Source organism: Pteropus medius, unplaced genomic scaffold (assembly GCF_902729225.1).
Source record: "Pteropus medius unplaced genomic scaffold, Ma_sr-lr_union100, whole genome shotgun sequence".
NCBI classification, from domain to species: Eukaryota; Metazoa; Chordata; class Mammalia; order Chiroptera; family Pteropodidae; genus Pteropus; species Pteropus medius.
In genome coordinates, this window is record NW_024348530.1 from 73,307 (window position 1) to 90,796 (window position 17,490).

Consider the following 17,490-nt stretch of genomic DNA (forward strand, 5'->3'; position numbering starts at 1 on the left):
CATTTCATAAATAAAAGAAAATATTTCTATGTATTATTCTGGACTTGATTCCTTACTCCTTCAGTTAAACTCAGATATTCTTAGAAAATATTTCTGAGGAATTTTTTTAGCCAATTTTCCTTTACTGTTTATATTATCCCAGCCATACTGTCCCAGATTCTTCATTATGATCAACTCTTCCAAAATATCATCTCACTCTGAAAGTAATCACTTCTTGCAAATGCTTCTCATGGATCAGATGTCTTCTTTAAGTAAAAAAAAAAAAAAAAAAACAAAACCAAAAACAAAAACAAAAAAACCTTCTGAAACACAGCTCTTCTAGTGACATTATCAACAAGCTTACTAACTAATCAGCTATGGGAATTTTAAATTTCTATGCAAAAAAGATGCTTGATTTTACCCAGGTTAAAAAAAAAGACAAACCAAGGTGGAGTGTTTGTTTGTTTGTTTGTTTGTTTTCTTTTGGCTTCTCTTTCTTTTAAAACAAAGAACAAAGTGACAAATCCAAATTTGAGACATCTGGATGTTTCCCATCATGTGGCTTAAACATCTGCATTTTTTCACTTCTTATCCAGATGTTTTGGTCTTATGTAAACCTAGCTAAAGTGAAAGAGAATATCAAGCAATCATCTGGAGATCTTGATTAACATGGACAGCAAATCTGAATAATCCATGTTCTGAGAGTTCTGTTTTTTGTCTAGCTCAGAATACATTACTAATGAGGTCAAAGTTACTGTAGGTTGTTTCTTGTATGGGCCAGTTAGCTCTGATCTGTTTCATGACCACAGAATGCACCTCTAGCCTCAGCCAGCTGTCTGGAAAGTGAGTGTCCTTGGTCCTACAGGCAGTCACACAAGAAACTAAATAGCCAGTCTCCACCACTTGGAAGTCAAAATAAAAATGCATTTCTCATGGGTGGTGGGTCAGTGGTGCCATTTTTGTATAATAATAATAATAATAATAATAATAATAATAATAATAATAATAATAATAGTAACTGTCATATAGTGCTTATTTTGTGTCAAACATTGTTCTGAGCACTTTATATACATTCATTCTCAATGTTTACAACAACCCTATGTGTATTATTATCCCCATTATTATTCCCAGGTGAGAAAATACAGGCACAGAAGGTTAAGGAATTGTTCAGGATGAAATAAATGGCATACCTATTTTCGTGTTGTTCATTTTCTACACTCTCTGCCTCAAGAAGGTGGTGGTGGGGATGCTCGAAATGTATTGGCTGTCTAGATTATATGTCAAAAAAGGGCAGAAACTTGGATATTTCTGTATATCGAATTCATTTGTGGAACTGCTACTGTGGCCAGTAAAGGAGGTTAATCTAATCCCTATTGTTCCATCCAATATGATAATTATAGATATAAAAGTACCCTTTGCAAAAAAATAAAGGCCATGTTTTTATTGGCAATAAGTCAGCATGTAAAGTATATATTTAAGAAAAAGGGCTATGTGGTGAGGAGCAATAAACTACATTGGGCGGCCTCATAGAACTAAATTGTCTGAATGTTCTGAGAAAGAATGATTTGTTTGACTGGCAAAATGCTTAAGAAACTTTGATCTCCAACCACAAATTGACTTTGAATCCTAAAATCCTAGACCTAGACAAGATGTAAAGAGATAATCTAATCCATTTTTTTAAATGAGAACAAAAAAAATTACTCACTGAAAGAAGGAAATGAATATATATGTATGTATATACATATATGTATATACATATACATATGTAATGAATATATATATATATATACCCCTCATATTTTAAGGGCTCTAGGAATTGAAACTTCACAGATGTTGCCAGATTCATTTGTCCATTTATTCAAGAAATGTGATGTGAGAACTGCTTCTGCGACCAGCACTGTTAAGGGTCCTTTGACTACAGCAAGAAATAAGACATGGCCACCATCTTTAGAAACTCTTTATCTATAATGGTGTTTGTACTTCAGACAGTAAAATCTCTTTTTCCTCTAATTTTACTGCCTATATTTTGTTTCATCTTCTGACATTATGGAAAAGAAATGCTCAATGTCTTACTAATGGAGACTATGTTCATTTGTTCATTAAACTCCATTTCCTTTTCCTTCTGGGTAAACAGCTAGACTACATATCTTACCCCGCCACACACCACTTGGAATGTGAGTGGTTTTTATCTGCCAATTTGTGTCTTTCTCCATACTCTCTTTTCCTCCCCCCTACCCCCCGCCCATCTACTGGCTGAATGGAGAAGACTCCTCTGATCGAGAGATCAGAGAAGCAAAATAGAAAAAGCCAGCTCTGAATGACTGTGGAGCAGAAGCCTTTACCCATAATCCTGTCCGATCCTCATTAGACTGTGATGTGAGCAAGCAGTACATTTTTATTGTTTTAAGCTACAGGATTTGGGTTGTTGTCCTTAACAACAGTTATCTACTTTTATTAATACTAATGTCCCTTACAAAGTTTCCTTCATAATTTTAAAGATAGTAATCATTCTGTCTTCAATTTTGGTGAAAATTTGGATTCATTGGATTCAAATTTTATGTGGTCATCAATTCTTTATTATTCTTCACAATAGCACTCACTGCACCTCCTCACCACTCCATTACACTTCAGAATATCCCTTTTATTGCTCTTTGTAAATATTGTCCAGTTTCTCTATTTTAAAACTAGTGATACCCCAATCTCTGCCTCCTGAAGTTTTTAATAATTGAATAACTCAAAGCCACTATTTTAAGACCATAATTCTTTACACCAAAGTATGGTGAGGAATTTAAATAGAATCAGAAGACCGAAAGGACCAAACTTCATCAATTACTTCTTTGAGAATTTGAGATTATACTCAGTGTAGTGAGTGTAATTATTCATTTTAAAACAGATTTGCAGAATCACTTTGCCTTCCCTGACCTTACTCTCCTGCAAATATTTCAGGAGTTGCTACAGTAGCAAATACACCTACCCTTGTGTTGTCTCTATTCTGGTCCTTACAGTGTCAGGATGTTCAGTTAAGAAGGTAAGTTAAATACTCTAAAATAATTCCTTTGATGAAATGAAATTTCTTAAGCCTTAGAAACTTTATTGACTGTTTTCCTTCATTTTTCACTTTTCATACCACCTCATTCCACCTATCCCTCTTCTTCTTTAGATTTGCCTTTTTCTGAGAGTATCCAGGTCACCACGCTCTACCTCTTATCACCTCACATGCGGACTATGAAAACAGCCTCCCAACTGGTCTCCCTGCCACCATCCTCTCTCCCTATCTAATTCTTTCTGCATCTGCTACCAGATGAAGGGTCTAGCATCTCTTCCAGATTTATTTCTTATTATGTCATTGCACAAATTTCTCCTCTTGCTAGCAAAATATGCTAATTATTAGCTAAATAGGACTTGCCTATTTTCCCCTCAGTCTTCTCATATGCTATTCTCTGCCCTTGGGAAATTACCATTCTTCATCACTGTGCCCTCATTTCCAAACTTAGCTCTTGCCCAATTCAGGATTGCATAACACCACCTCACTTATCTACTCTGCATGTACAACATTAATTTTCCTATGCTGGAATGTGTTTTGCAAATACCCCTTTCTTCATGAATATTATGTGTAAACTATTTGAAAAAAGGGACTTCATTTTAAAAAAAAATCTGTTATACTTTATGTAGTGGACAGAAGACAGTGGCACTCAGTGCATATTCTTGATTGCCTTTAGTACCATCTGAAGAAAATGTGGTTGATTAAACATCAATGAGCATTTGGAAAGACAAGTTTAGATGGGTGTTAGTGATTTTACAAGTTTGGATCTCACAGTAATTAAACAGAGGGATGAATAATCTTCTTAAGTTGCTTATGGCTGATTTTAGTTCTGAAAAAGGTAAGTTTGATATGAAAGTTTTTCAGGCAAATGGTTTATCAAACATCCCCATACATTCATCAGAGACTGTTAAAGTCCAATACTGTGGCTTCCTATCAAACCTCTTAGAACAAAAATGCATGAGTAATAGAGGAATTTGAGCCAGACTATTTTCAACATTAAATTCTCTCCCAGAAAAGAGCAGCAAAAATTGCAAGTGTTCAGACTTAACTGCTCACCATGGAACTATTTTCTGTCTTAACTTTACTCTGGTTTTGTCAGTTCACTACCACATCTTGAGAAATGAATACAAGGACCATAAAGATTCATATGTGCAATTTTCAAGATATTTCCCTTGGTCATTACTTAATTTTCTAGAATGTACTGGGTGAAAACCAACCAATTTATTTAAAAATAAAATGCCAAAGGGCAGTAAATGTTTGAAACCAGTGGTTCTATACACTTTTAAGCCGCTCAATCACCAAGTGTGTCAGGGAGTCTCTTTCCTTTTCTTGGCAGAATTTCCTTCTTCCTCACACCTGCCATTTTCCAACTTGTTACAGAAGTAACCCATAGGATACTATTCATTTCCATGTCCCTTTGAAACTCTTCTATAAACTTCTCTTTCATAACTTAACTATTTCTCCTCTCATTGCAGGCTGTTTCCTATTTTTAACTACCAAAGTGCTAACCACCAATCCTCAAAAAATATATATATATTTTTTTCACATGATGCTACCTTGAGTTCAAGCCTTACCAGAACTCCTCAAGTGTCTTTGTACCCATTTTTAAATGAAAGTGATTGAAAGCAGAAGAGATTTGGTTCTAATTCAATTAAGTTTATAGGGTGTAAGGGGAAATGCCTTCTTACTTCTATTCAAGAACCATCTGCCTACCTTTGAATCTTGATGGTTATATTGGAGCCTATAGATTATCAAACATGCCAGATATCATATTTTGCCAAATTAAAACCATGTACAGGTTGCCCATCTCCTTGCATATGGCTTATTCTTAATGCAGTTTTCATTTCCCAAGTATCTGTTGCCTTTGTGCATTTCTCATTTGTCTCATAACTTCTGACATTTTTATAATTTTCACCTTAGAATAGACTCGATTTTAAAAAGTATGTGTATTGTTGATGGATAAGCTAAATAAATTTGCTATGAATGTATGGGAATTCGTTGCACAGGTATTTTTCTAAATTTCCAAAATCCATTTCAGTGAAAATTTGAGAAGAAAAAAATTTTCCACTGTGAAAGAAACTGAAAGAATACATCATGTTCTAGACTAAACATTTATACCCTTATAGGCTATATCTTTTAAAAATCTCAGATGAAAATTAAATTTTGAATTGCCATCTAGAAATAATTTTTTATAGTGTACACATTGGTTCCTGAAAATGGTAGAAAAGGTTTCTTGTCAAGTTCCCCAGCACAAGTGTGAATGCTCTGTTTTTGAGTACCTACTAGTAGTGAAAGGACACATTGTGGCCAGCCAACTCAAATTGCTACCCATGTTTAATCATTGTAAATAAAGGAAGCAGAGAGACCCATGTTATATTTTCAGAACTGGCATGCTCAATACAGAATTATTAGTTTAAAAATACCACTCAACATTCTATTTGTATTAATCTAGACTTCTGTGAAAAATAAAATGATAAAAAGTACAATCGGTCACTTAAACATATACTACTCATTTCATGCAAGTTTTTGACTTAGTAATTACACATATCATTAAAGAACAATGAGAGCAAATACGACTTTATAACACTTTGGAAGCAGTTCAGAATTGATAAATTTGCATTTGAAATACCAATAGATTCTACAGAAGCAAAACCACTTTTCTCAGTTGAAAAAAAAAAAAACCTATGTAACACCTGTATGTATTGAGTAGAACTTTTCAAAGGAGCAACTAATTGTCCTACTGTGAAATGAACATGTATCACTGCTAAGCTTTCACATACTGTTGGTGCATAATGCATTTCTTGAACAATTGGATATAGAAAAGCGACAGAGAAACAAATACTTTGAACAAAACCCATGGATCACAGGAAGTCAGTGATATAAGATTGAAGGAAATAATCAAAACATATTATCTAGTATTCTCTTATACATTTGAGTTGCACAATTATAACATCTGGGTAAATTAATTCTTACACACTGTGTACATTTGTCATTGTTTATATTAGTCCAAAAACATGATTTAAGAAATATTTGCAAAATTCCAGAGTCAACCTTGATTAACAACTGATCCCCCAGGCATCTTGGTGGAGAACACACCAAAATGGATTAATTGGAAAAAACACAAAGTAGCAATCCACAATAAAGACTAAAATAGGGAAACACTCCTTATAGCAAATGTGTAATATTTTATATTATTCGCAGAGATTTTCTGATACAGTACAGTCATAGTCACAATGTGTGGAAAAGTTTAGTCTATAAAATATACTCTTTGAACCACCAGGAATAGAGATACTTCTGCAGGAGCCTTGCACACATGTCTAAGCGGATATTGTGTATATACAAAATAGCCTGTTTCACAACTACATTTCAGATGAGAATCACTGCAATTGCTGCTTTATCAATAGCAAACTTGAATTATTTAGCATTTCATCTGTGATTATTTTTATTTTACTTCTTTTGTACTGTTGACACTTGCAGTCAATATTTATTTAAATTCAAACACCAGTGATGCTGAAAAAAGTAGAACGATGCTCACATCTTCATATAAAGCTCATAACAGGTCAAGAGATTCTTTGGGGAAAAATCCAAATGTGAACTTGTTATTAAACAATAAAATGTGCACCTTAAAATGTGTTTTCAAACTTGTAAAACTTTTGAAATAGGCTAGAAAGCCATAAGAGTTGTTCAAAATCATTCTAAAAGAAGTAACAACCTGTCTATTCCTTTGTTTAAGAAATGCACATTGTTTACCTACCTACCAGCTTGCCTACAGAAGATGTGCTTGCCTAATAAATCTAAAAGCTGTCATTATTAGCTGTTGATTGAGTCTACAGAAGTTGTCCATTATGTTGAAGAAGTTCTAAATGTTTCAATCCCATTTTTCCTTAACTGATCTTCTTCTACAAACAATCTTCCAATTTGAATACAACACTTCTTTCTTGATACCTGATTTTTTGGTTACTTTATTGAAGTTGTCTTGTCCCCTTAAATGTAGTTCAGAATTTTCAAATTCAATTAAAGTCTTTAAGTTTTCCCTATTTCAAATACCACATAAGTACTGAAATATTCATAAATATGCGGAAGATAGCTAACTACTAAGCTTTCAGTCCAATGGTATCATAAAACCTACTCTAAAACAATAGGATTAAACATTTTTTTTTCAGGGAGAAATTAAAACTGTACATTGTAACAGGGTACTATACTACAAAAAGCAGGTCCTTCTCACTCCCATTATTCTGGAATTGTAAACAACGACAACAAAAAAATAAAGTACGAAAGCAATTTCTGTGTCCTTTTCTTCAAACACTTTTCCAGCACCTCGATATTATTAGATGTACTTTATGCTTGGTATAGCAGAAATTCTGTATGCTCACATAGCTGTTCTGAGGACTTCAGATTTTTCACTACCAAATATCACTGGTGAAGCTAAGCTCTTTGGATGATAAAGGTAGCAGGGAACTGTTTCTATGAATGTCTTGGGCATCTTTCAGGGGATTATTAGGGGGAAGCTGTCCATTGAGTACCGTCAGAGGCAGATTACAATAAGTGTGGTGGTTGCCTAAGGAAGGTACTGGCAAGGTGGTGGTTGGTATCTCATGTTTATAACCTCTGCAACAGTGCCTCATTTGCATTGAATCTGAATGATGGAAATCAGGGAGATCAGCTTGAGATGATGCCAGAGAGGCTGAGGTACTGTTCATGGCAATAGAGGGTATAGGCTGGAGTTCTCCAAAAAGTCCTTGTTCCGCAGAGTCAAGAACATTGCATCGAGAAAGTCCTTCTTTTTTCTTGATGGGCATTTCATATACTAAGTGCTTCCAAAACTTAGAATTTAATTTGCTGCTTTTGGGTCCCTTCCACTTGATCAGGGACAGAAGTTTTATGCTGCGCTTCAGTGATTCCACTTCCTGGCAATTCACCTTCTCTTTTAATTCTGTACACTCAATCAAAATTACTTTGATTTCTCCACTGACTAGCATGTTATGGAGTCTGCTTTCCAATTCGAAAATACTCCATCCTCGTCTGAGAACATAGTCTGGAGTTAATATGATAATAAGTCTTCTGCTTTGCTCAACACATCTTGTGAGATCTTCGATGTATGCTACAAATCACAGAAAAAGAGAAAGAGTAAAACAAAGACATTTCCAGTCTTTAAAGCATTAGGTTTACACTTAAGTAAAGATCCAGTCTTTCACTAAGGTATATCATATTTTCTTTGGTGTATTGTACATTTAGAAAGCCCATTTTCTTAAAAAATAAAAAATAAATAAAAAAATTTAAAATATTCATTTTCTTTCCTCTCATTATTATTCATAGTGTTCTGTTGGCTAATGTAAATTCTGACCTCTTTAGAACTTAGGGGTATTTCAGTTATTTTAATTTATTTAATCATTTAATTTAAGGCAAACTTCTGGGCTAGTACTCTAAGTGAACAAGCAATCAATGAGTTAATAAAAAGAGAAATGAAGCCTTTCAATGACTGAAGGGTCACTATATGTATAGGTTTGGTTTGCTTTTCCCCTAGTTTTCAACAACTAAGCGAGTGGAGGATCTATGTATATGAACTACAGCAAAGATAGTTATGATAGAGGTGGTGAAATATCTCCTCTAGAATCATAGCTTGTTTCTCAGAATATCTTCTGTTATTTTCACCATAGGTTCTCCATTTTGCCCTTTAAACTCAGAGATAGGAAAGTGGTGTATGTGTGCCCATGAGTTTAATTTGAACCAGCTGCTCTTTGTTCAGAGAAAAAGAGGAAGTGGAGTTGGAGGTGGGGGATGGTGTGGAATGAACAGTAAAGGAGGAGGAATCCATCAACTGAGAAGTCAGTGCTACTTTGTGGAGCAATTCTGAGAGTGAGGTGAATATATTATGGCCTTTTCGTGGTAGAAAAACACTCACCTAACTCTATTTATCCCATGGAATAAACCTTTTGCAGTCATGCTTCCCAAAGTCTTATCCACCAAAAAAAGGAAACACACACGTGTTAACAAATGGAGACTTGGACACAGGTTCTGCAATAGAGAGCTGTCTTTACTAAGCAGAGTCCAAGGCCTTGTCTAATGTACAGTGCCCTCTAGCAGAAACAGTGCTTACAGAAGCATAGCAACATTTGTCACTGCAAATCTGTCCAAGGTTACAGACTGCTTTCAAGGAGTCATGTCCAGTACATAGTGTGGGGCCACCACACCAGTACAAACCATTTGAAGAGAGAAACTTATTTTACAGATGCATATTATACAGATGATCTCTCTTTTCCAGGGTTTTATTTCCATTGCGTGGCAGCGAGAACACTTTCACGAGTGAGAATGAACAAACTTTCTACACACCCTACAGATAAACAAAGAACTTTTTAAGAGATACACATAGAATTGTCCATTTTACAATTCATCGTTACTGCTGTTTTGGTTTTTACTTAATACATTTTAGGGCTTTCTCATGCAGTAGTTACAATGATTGTATCTGAGATGATAAAGCAATCTTTAAGTGGGGAAACAATCTCTTAAAAGTTTTAAGTATTTTATTTTAGAGATTATCTATTCAGGGGAAAAATATGCATTAAAATCTGCAAAAACAAAAAGAAAAACAAAACACCACACAAGTATCAATGGGGACGTTATCATTTGGTAATTATCGTTTAGAAAACTGGTGAAACAGAATGGAAGGAAAGGTAGAAAGTTTCAATAGAGTAGAAAAATATTATCCCAATGTATCAACAGCTCTGATTCTTCATTGTCTTCCTTTTTTCTGCTCCCCCAAAGAAAGAAGTTATGTGGGAAACTTCATCATTAGAATTTTGATCTGTTATATACAGTAAAATAAACTGTCATACATCTTTCTCATTATTCTTTTTCACCTTTCCTCCAAACAAAACAAAACAAAACAGAACCCAAACCCAGAATCGTGATATAAGTGCAGGAGTCCATTAAAATGCAATTTGACCAGGTAAATTATAAGTTAATTGTTAATTTTATAAAAGAATTCTTTACAAAATAAATTACCAAGAGATTATTACAAGTAGTATCCTTCCCTCATTATTTGTTTTTAATTTAATTTTTAAAAATTGATCTGTACAAACCTTGTCAGGAGCATATTTGTAACAAACTATACCTCTATGAAAAACACTATTTCTAAACGTTGGCCTGTAGTTTAATTTACTTTTTAACTATACTTTTAAAAACAAAGGGTATATCTATACATTCATTTACTTAAGGAAAAAATTACAATCCAGGTGTTCACAATTGTTAGAGAAAATATACACATACATACTAATCACTTTGATTGGGAACTCATGGGCTTTGGATTTGCTATCTTTCTTGAATGGAGAAGAGAACAAGATATAATTTTTTCTCCATTAATGTGGTTTTCCCCTTGCACCTGACTATTATTTTTTGCTATTTGACAGCTAGTCAGAATGCATCATTTAGTGTTTTGGGGGGCTTCTTAGAGATTCATTAGACAGAATATGCTTTTGCCCCCAGAAGGAATGCCTGTCAGGACAGATCCCACTATGCTCAGCTGCACAGGGTGTGAGTGTTGAAGGGAACCTTGGAGAGAGGGAGTGGCCCCTGTCTCCTGCATACTACACTCGCTGTGCTTATCCTGGCAAAGCCTAGTGGAGACTTGAGGCAACCATCCAGATTATTCCGGCTGAAAACCTCCTGTGGAAGCAAAAAAGGTCTGAATTATCCTGGTTTGCCCTATATATACATTAATCACATGCACTGGAGTCAGTCACTACATCAAAAATTTCCCTGGGTAGACACAGCCCAAATATCCCAAAGAAAACACAAGTCATTTGCTTGGGCCCCAAATTTTGTGTTCCATTTTACTTGGTGAAAAACCAAGTGAAAGTTTTCAGATGTGAAGCCCACATTTCACTTCTTGAGATGGTGATCAGTGACTGGTAAGCAACCTCAATGTTTGAAAGCATCTGGGGAGGTGCCTCTGAGATCCCCCTGGCTCTAAGGAAAAGGAGAAACTGTGCCCTAACTTCCATAGTCTGGCTCTCCCTGTTTTTCTATGTTTTTCTTTTTCTCACCCCCATCCTTTGCTCCTCTCTACTTCTCTCTATTTCTCCCTTTCTTTTATTCCTTTTCTGTCCTATATCCTTCTTATCTTTTAGCCTCCCTCTTTTCTTCCTTAGTCTTTATTTCTGCCTTTCCCTCTCTTAATCTCCCTTCCTCTCTTGCCTATTTCTCTTGGTCCCCTCACTTCCTCCCTCCCTCCCTTCCTTAGTCTTTTTTCTGCTTTACCTATGTGAAAAAGACAAGGTAAAAACAAAAAGCCATCATGAAAAATATAAGTAAATTTGCAACAGATGAAAAGGTAGAGTTAACATTTTTACCTGCTAATCTTTAGCCATGGAGTTATTGCTGGCTTCTATGTAGCAAGTGCCCCCAAATAATTTCTCCTGTACCCTATATTTGCATGCCTGCATCAAATGACTAAATTAGAGCCTGATCCATTAATAACATGTCCTGTTTTTGTATGGCTTATGAGCTAAGAATGATTTTTAAACATGCTTAAAGAGCTGTAGAAAGAAGAATATGATGCAACAGAAGCTGTATATAGCCCACAAAGCCTAAAAATTTACTACCTGGCCCTTTACAGAGAAAGTTTTCTGTCCCTGAATTAGAGACCAATCAGGGTGTGTATGTTTGGAAAAGTTCCAAATAAACTAAGCAGAAACAGGTATCAAGTTAAGACATTGCTAGTCCATAGCTAGTGTAGTCCCTGACAGGTAGTGGTGTTTGCATGGTAGGGCTGTGGTTTTGTGGGAGACATTTTAGAAACCTCCAGAAACCATTTTGACAGGCTTGTTACCATGAAGAGATGATAAAAAAAACAAAAACAAAAAACAAACAAAAAAAGCTTTTTTTTTTTTAAATTATTAAATCCATAGCATATGTGAATACTCACTAAATCTTGCCCTGACTTATTCAGGCAAATTTAGCAACTGAGTAGCAGGAATCCCTTAAAAGACATTTTTTTTTACATAAAAAATATAAAATATCCCTGAAATAAAAGGTCATTACTTCTTTGCAAATTTCGAACTAACTTTTGATATCAGAAAAAAACAAAAGGAGGTTACATCTTATAGACTTCTGCTTCTCTAGACAAGGCTGTGAAACCATACCAAATTATCAGATGTGAAACAAAGCTAATTACATTTAACCTATTTGTGATCTTCACAATTAGGTAAAGAAAAAATGCCCTTGAACATAGTTTTGATAGGGGTGCTTAAGCTGGTATAAATTTATTTTTCACATTATAAGTGCACCTGCAAAGAAACTTTTCCTTTTGTCTATACTGGGAGTTGACAGAAAGTTAGAAAAATATTCTGGAAAAAAGTTTATTGTTACTAGGCCTCTGTTGGGATGTATCTATTAGAGAAGTGAAGAAAAGTCAAGCCAGGAGTAACAGTATTTGTAGGAAACAAGAGAAATGACTACCTAAAAATGTTTTAAAAGCAAAGCAAATTCAATTTTAAAATCACTTCAGGGACAGTTGTATAAACCAAACTTGCAGTGCATTTAAAAAAGTAGGATTAAATTGGTACAGCCAGTATGGAAAACAGTATGGAGGTTCATCAAAAAACTAAAACTTGATCTACCATATGATCCGGCAATCCCTCTACTGGGTATTTACCCCAAAGACTTGAAAACTCATGTCCAAAAGGATATTTGTATACTGATGTTCATAGCAGTATTATTTACAGTGGCCAGGACATGGAAGCAATCGAAGTGGATTGGATAAAGAAGCTGTGGTATATATATACAATGGAATATTACTCAGCCATAAGAAGAGATGAAATACTACCATTTGTGACAACACGGATGAACCTCGAGATAATCATGCTAAGTGGAATGAGCCAGGTAGAAAAAGTTGAAACCACATGATATCACTTATATGTGGGATATAAACCTAAAAGCAACAAATGAACATGACAAACAAAGAGACTCATGGACATGGACTAAAGACTAGTGCTTACAGAGGGTAGCGGGGAGGAGGAAGGGTGGTAGGTGGGGTAAAGGGGGTTAAATGCGTGGTGGCAGAAAGAAATCTAACTATGGGAGGTAAACACACAGTGTAAATATATATATGCCTTACTGTTAAAGTGTACAGCTGAAATGTATGGGATTTCGTTAACCAATGTCACCATTGAACAAACAAACAAACAAACAAATAAATAAAAAGATTGGATCTACAAAAGTGACTTGGAAATAGAACACTTATTTATTAACAAATCAAATAAAATTGAAGGAAGAAATAGAGCAACAAAATAGAAGCAAGAAGAATGGTAGCCCCAATAAATTGTTTCTAATGGGATGCATATACTTTTCCAAAAGAATTCAGTGCTCCCATAAAATCTTGGGCTCTCAGTCTGCTGCAGATGTAGGCAGAAGGACAAGGGAGAAAATATTCTATATTCATGAATTTCCATGTGTTCTTACCACTGCCTACTAATCATTTGATTTATCAAACTAATCAATTAGCTACTTGTAAATTACTTTTTGTGTTGACACTTTTGCTTATGTCAGGGTCATTATTAGGGGGAGTTAGCATATTTGAAAAATTATAAAAACAAATAGTCTGTAGAGGAACGCATAATTTATTACTCTGTCAGGTTCAAATAATAGTAGTTTGATATGCTTATACCTATAGCTATGTATATCTACTATTAGTTAATCAGACAATTAGAGTGAAACAAGATGCATCAAAACAGATAATACTCCATTAATTTTTGGTAAACATTAGCTAATTGGTAGCTATCAACAATGATACTTATAAAACCTATAGGTTAATTTAGCAAGACTTAAAATTAAGACTTGATTTCTGACAGTGACTGAGATGGATCCCCTCCTATTGCTGGTGTGGAGAAACCAACAAAATTATATAGGTTTTCCATGTATCAAAGAAAAATGCATTATGCATTATTCAGCACAATGTATTTGGAAAAAAATATTAGACCTCTGGTATAACTAGAGGCTTACAGTGAGGTACTTTATAATGTGGTCACACTGAAAATACTATCTTCATTTTAAATAATGATGCTTAATACTAACCTACTGAAAGAATTATACAAGTTGACAACCTGACTATTTTGGCTGATGTTGCTAAAGATTTGGGGTCTTGATTCTGCCTCTGGCAGATATAAGCTGCTGTCTGCATTGTCTGCCACAGAGATTAAGGCTACAAAATTTTTATTTAGCCAGGTGTGTGTGAAAGGAGGAGGGGGTTTTCTAAACAGCATGTGATATTACTTACCCTACAAAATCCTTCCCTGCTTCCTTCCTCTCCGAATCCTTGGCCTGATAATTCACAGACAGTTCATTGGGCTAAATTTTTTTTTTGGAGGGGGGCATGAATTTCATTCTCTATTGACTAGTGTAAGGGTCCTAATTAAATCTGATTAAAATTGATCAACACTTCACATGTATTTGCTGAGACCTTGTGACTGTAAGGAATGATATTTATTTATAGTTTTGTCTTTGGAGGCTATATTTCCGGTAGTGAATCCTCTACTTTTGCTATTGCATTTCTTCTGTGGTTGGGCAGGAAAGCATGATAGAGGGTGGAATCTACTCTGGAATGTCCACATCTCTAAATTATTTCTCTTCCCTCTTGACCTCTTCACCAAGAATAGAGGTAGGTAATGGGGTGCTTTTGAAGAATATTGAAAGAAAGGTAATGTGGAGAGTAGCAAAAAGTTTGCAAAATGCCCTTCCCCTCCTCTTTCTCCCTAGAAACTTGCAGGTATACTAATTCCAATCAGTGCAATCTTAGTAAATATGGAACAAGACAACTTGCTCCTTATTTAGTCTTTTCTGTGGATTTTTTTTGGGGGGTACTAATTACTTTTTTTTTAAATTCTGGTATTCCCTCTTTTTTTCCCCCAAAGGTGCCTATTACTTGTGCCACCCAAACAGATTTCCTGATTGAAATTCTACACAATGGATTCTTCCTTTACCTCAAACTTTGATGAGACACTTTAGTCCATTGACTTTAGTACATTATTTGACACATTGGAGTACAGTTTCCTTTGTCTTGACTTTGACATAAAGGGAGTAGTGGGCATATCTAATTTTATTCCATATAAGTAAATTGCACACAATGTGTTAAATTTCCATGGTTGTGCAGGTCACCTGTGTCTCATGTTTTTAGGTTACAGATGTCAGATTGACTGGGAAAAAAAATTTATTATTCCCAGAGGACAATTTGCTTGAATAGCGTCCAATATGTCCAGCTATCAGAGGAACTATTGGCAATGAACACAGATCCATATACAAAAATGTTTTTGCATGCCTCACTTCAGAAGTGACCAGGGATCATCTGACACCAGATGTATTCTCCAGTCATTTGTCATTTTATTGTCAGCACAATCACATGGTTAGTGCTAAGCATTAAAAAAACTGAAGATTAGAATAGTGAGGAAAGTCTAGGAAATGCAAGGATGTAATAAGACATTATATATTTTTTTCTTTAAATTATTGAAGGAGTCCTAGGATTCTTGAGTGAGAGAAACCCATGGAAAAATTGAGCATGAAAACAAATGGAAAGATACTTTGATACTTGAGGCCAAATTCATAAATATAATTTCAACAGACATGGCTGATCAACCATATACATGATAATATTTTTAGTTCACTAGTATCTTTCTCAGATGCATTAATGCATGAATTACTCACATGGAGAGCTCTACAGTCTTCCTGTGAATAGAGGAGGAAATTGAAGTTAAAGTCTTTGAAAGATTGTTTTCCTTCAAAGTCCACTTAGACATCTATAGATTTTTCTAAAGCTTTAGCCAGAACTAGCTCAATTTATAATTGTTAATAAACATTGCATATGTACTTTTAAGTACCTTGCTTGCTTTCTCATAAAGGCAGACAAAAGCTACAGGATTGGGTCATTTCTACTTTTATTCTTAGAATATTATTTTCTCCATCTGATCAACGGACCTCAGCCCAATTTAGTACACTTTTATAATTTTGTGTTTTTTAATCTGCAGAAACACTGAGATAAGATGGGCTCAAGAGCCTAAGTGGTATTCATCTAAAAACATCCCCGATCTCAGGATCTCAGTTGCACAGCTGGGTTCTGTTGGTCACATGTCAGCTTCTGAGCACATCTGTTCATTCCTCAAGGATACACTAGGCCCCATGAACACAATGTGCTCTGTGTAGAGTATTTTACACCAAAAAAACCCAGCAGCTGCAGGGGTGAGAAAATTTCTACTTCTCAAGTTTGTGTCTCTAGGCAGTTTGAGTAGGGTGTTTTCGATCTGGCTTTCTTTTGGTTGCCTGTCATTTCTGACATTCAGACGCCTGCTGGCAACAAGTTGCTTTTGCTATTCTCAGGACAGATCTTTCTAGCCTGGGAAGAGACAGACCAAACTTTTACTGAAAAGTAGGAATTCTTGCCACGTTCAGGCAGCAAACCTGGGAAAACATAAGAAAGATCCTGGCCACAGGTTCAAGAATGGAAAGGTAGGTTGCTGCCAGGAAAATGTCCAGATCTGAAGACTTTTAATTTTAGCATTTAGGGAAAATATTTATGTCAAATCTTCCCATTTCTGTTGGTTCATGATGACCAAAGAACACTTTCCTGGTAGGTCATGCGAAAAGGGTACAGATACATCCACCTCACTTTGGAATGTGAACATGTTTGTCCTGAATCTTTTTGAGAACTCTTAGGAGAGAGAATGAGACAGCGAGACAGTGAGACAGTGAGACAGTGAGAGCGAGAGTGAGCAAATGAGCGAGAGAGCAAGCAAGCAAGAGAGAAAGTGTGAGGGTAGAACCCATTCATGTACTTTTGAAACTGTATGCATTGGAAAGGTTTGTATGTTAATGAATTTGAGTTGGAATATCATGAGAGTAGTGCAAAAGAAACTGAAGATATATCAAAAGCGAAGGTATTAAACATGAATGGGTTTATGTCATAGACTTCATTAATTTGATTCATAGAAAATGATTGTTGTAGATAAAGAATATTATGAAATCTGCTTTTACAATCCTCAAAGGCCTCATTGCTAGTTTTTGGATGAAGGAGTAGTCTTGTGTCAACATCTTTTAAATAAGATGTGAGGGACAAACATAGCTTATAATATTGTAACTAGCTTTTCCCCCCTCCACAGGAATGTGTCTATATTTATATAGCATAACCTGTTAAATCTGTACCAATGGCTGCAAATACAGACCACAGAAGCTTCTTTAATAACACACATACACGAAGTCCAAAATGTTCTACTCTGTCATTCATGTGTAAATCAAGTATATTATTCATATACTTCATCGACTTCCTGAATGTGTGCTAAAAATGCCAAGGAAAAACTCATTAATCGTGACATGGTGACTGCTCAGCCAGCTCTGAAATGTTGATGGAAAAGAAAAATTGTCAAAGGGCCTTTTTAAGAACTTCTGCAGGTTATACTCACAAATCGAAATTCAGAGAACATGAATTT

At 35.2% G+C, this 17,490-nt stretch overlaps 1 protein-coding gene across 1 annotated transcript in view; it reads right to left on the minus strand.

Moving 5' to 3' along the window:
• Positions 1-6,941: 6,941 nt before the first annotated feature.
• IL1RAPL2 (interleukin 1 receptor accessory protein like 2) overlaps positions 6,942-17,490 on the minus strand; it is a 615,492-nt gene continuing 604,943 nt past the window's right edge. The window contains exon 10 of the mRNA XM_039879805.1: positions 6,942-8,123. Coding sequence (XP_039735739.1) covers positions 7,426-8,123 — 698 coding nt within the window. The 3' untranslated portion in view covers positions 6,942-7,425. The remainder of the gene's footprint in view (positions 8,124-17,490) is intronic.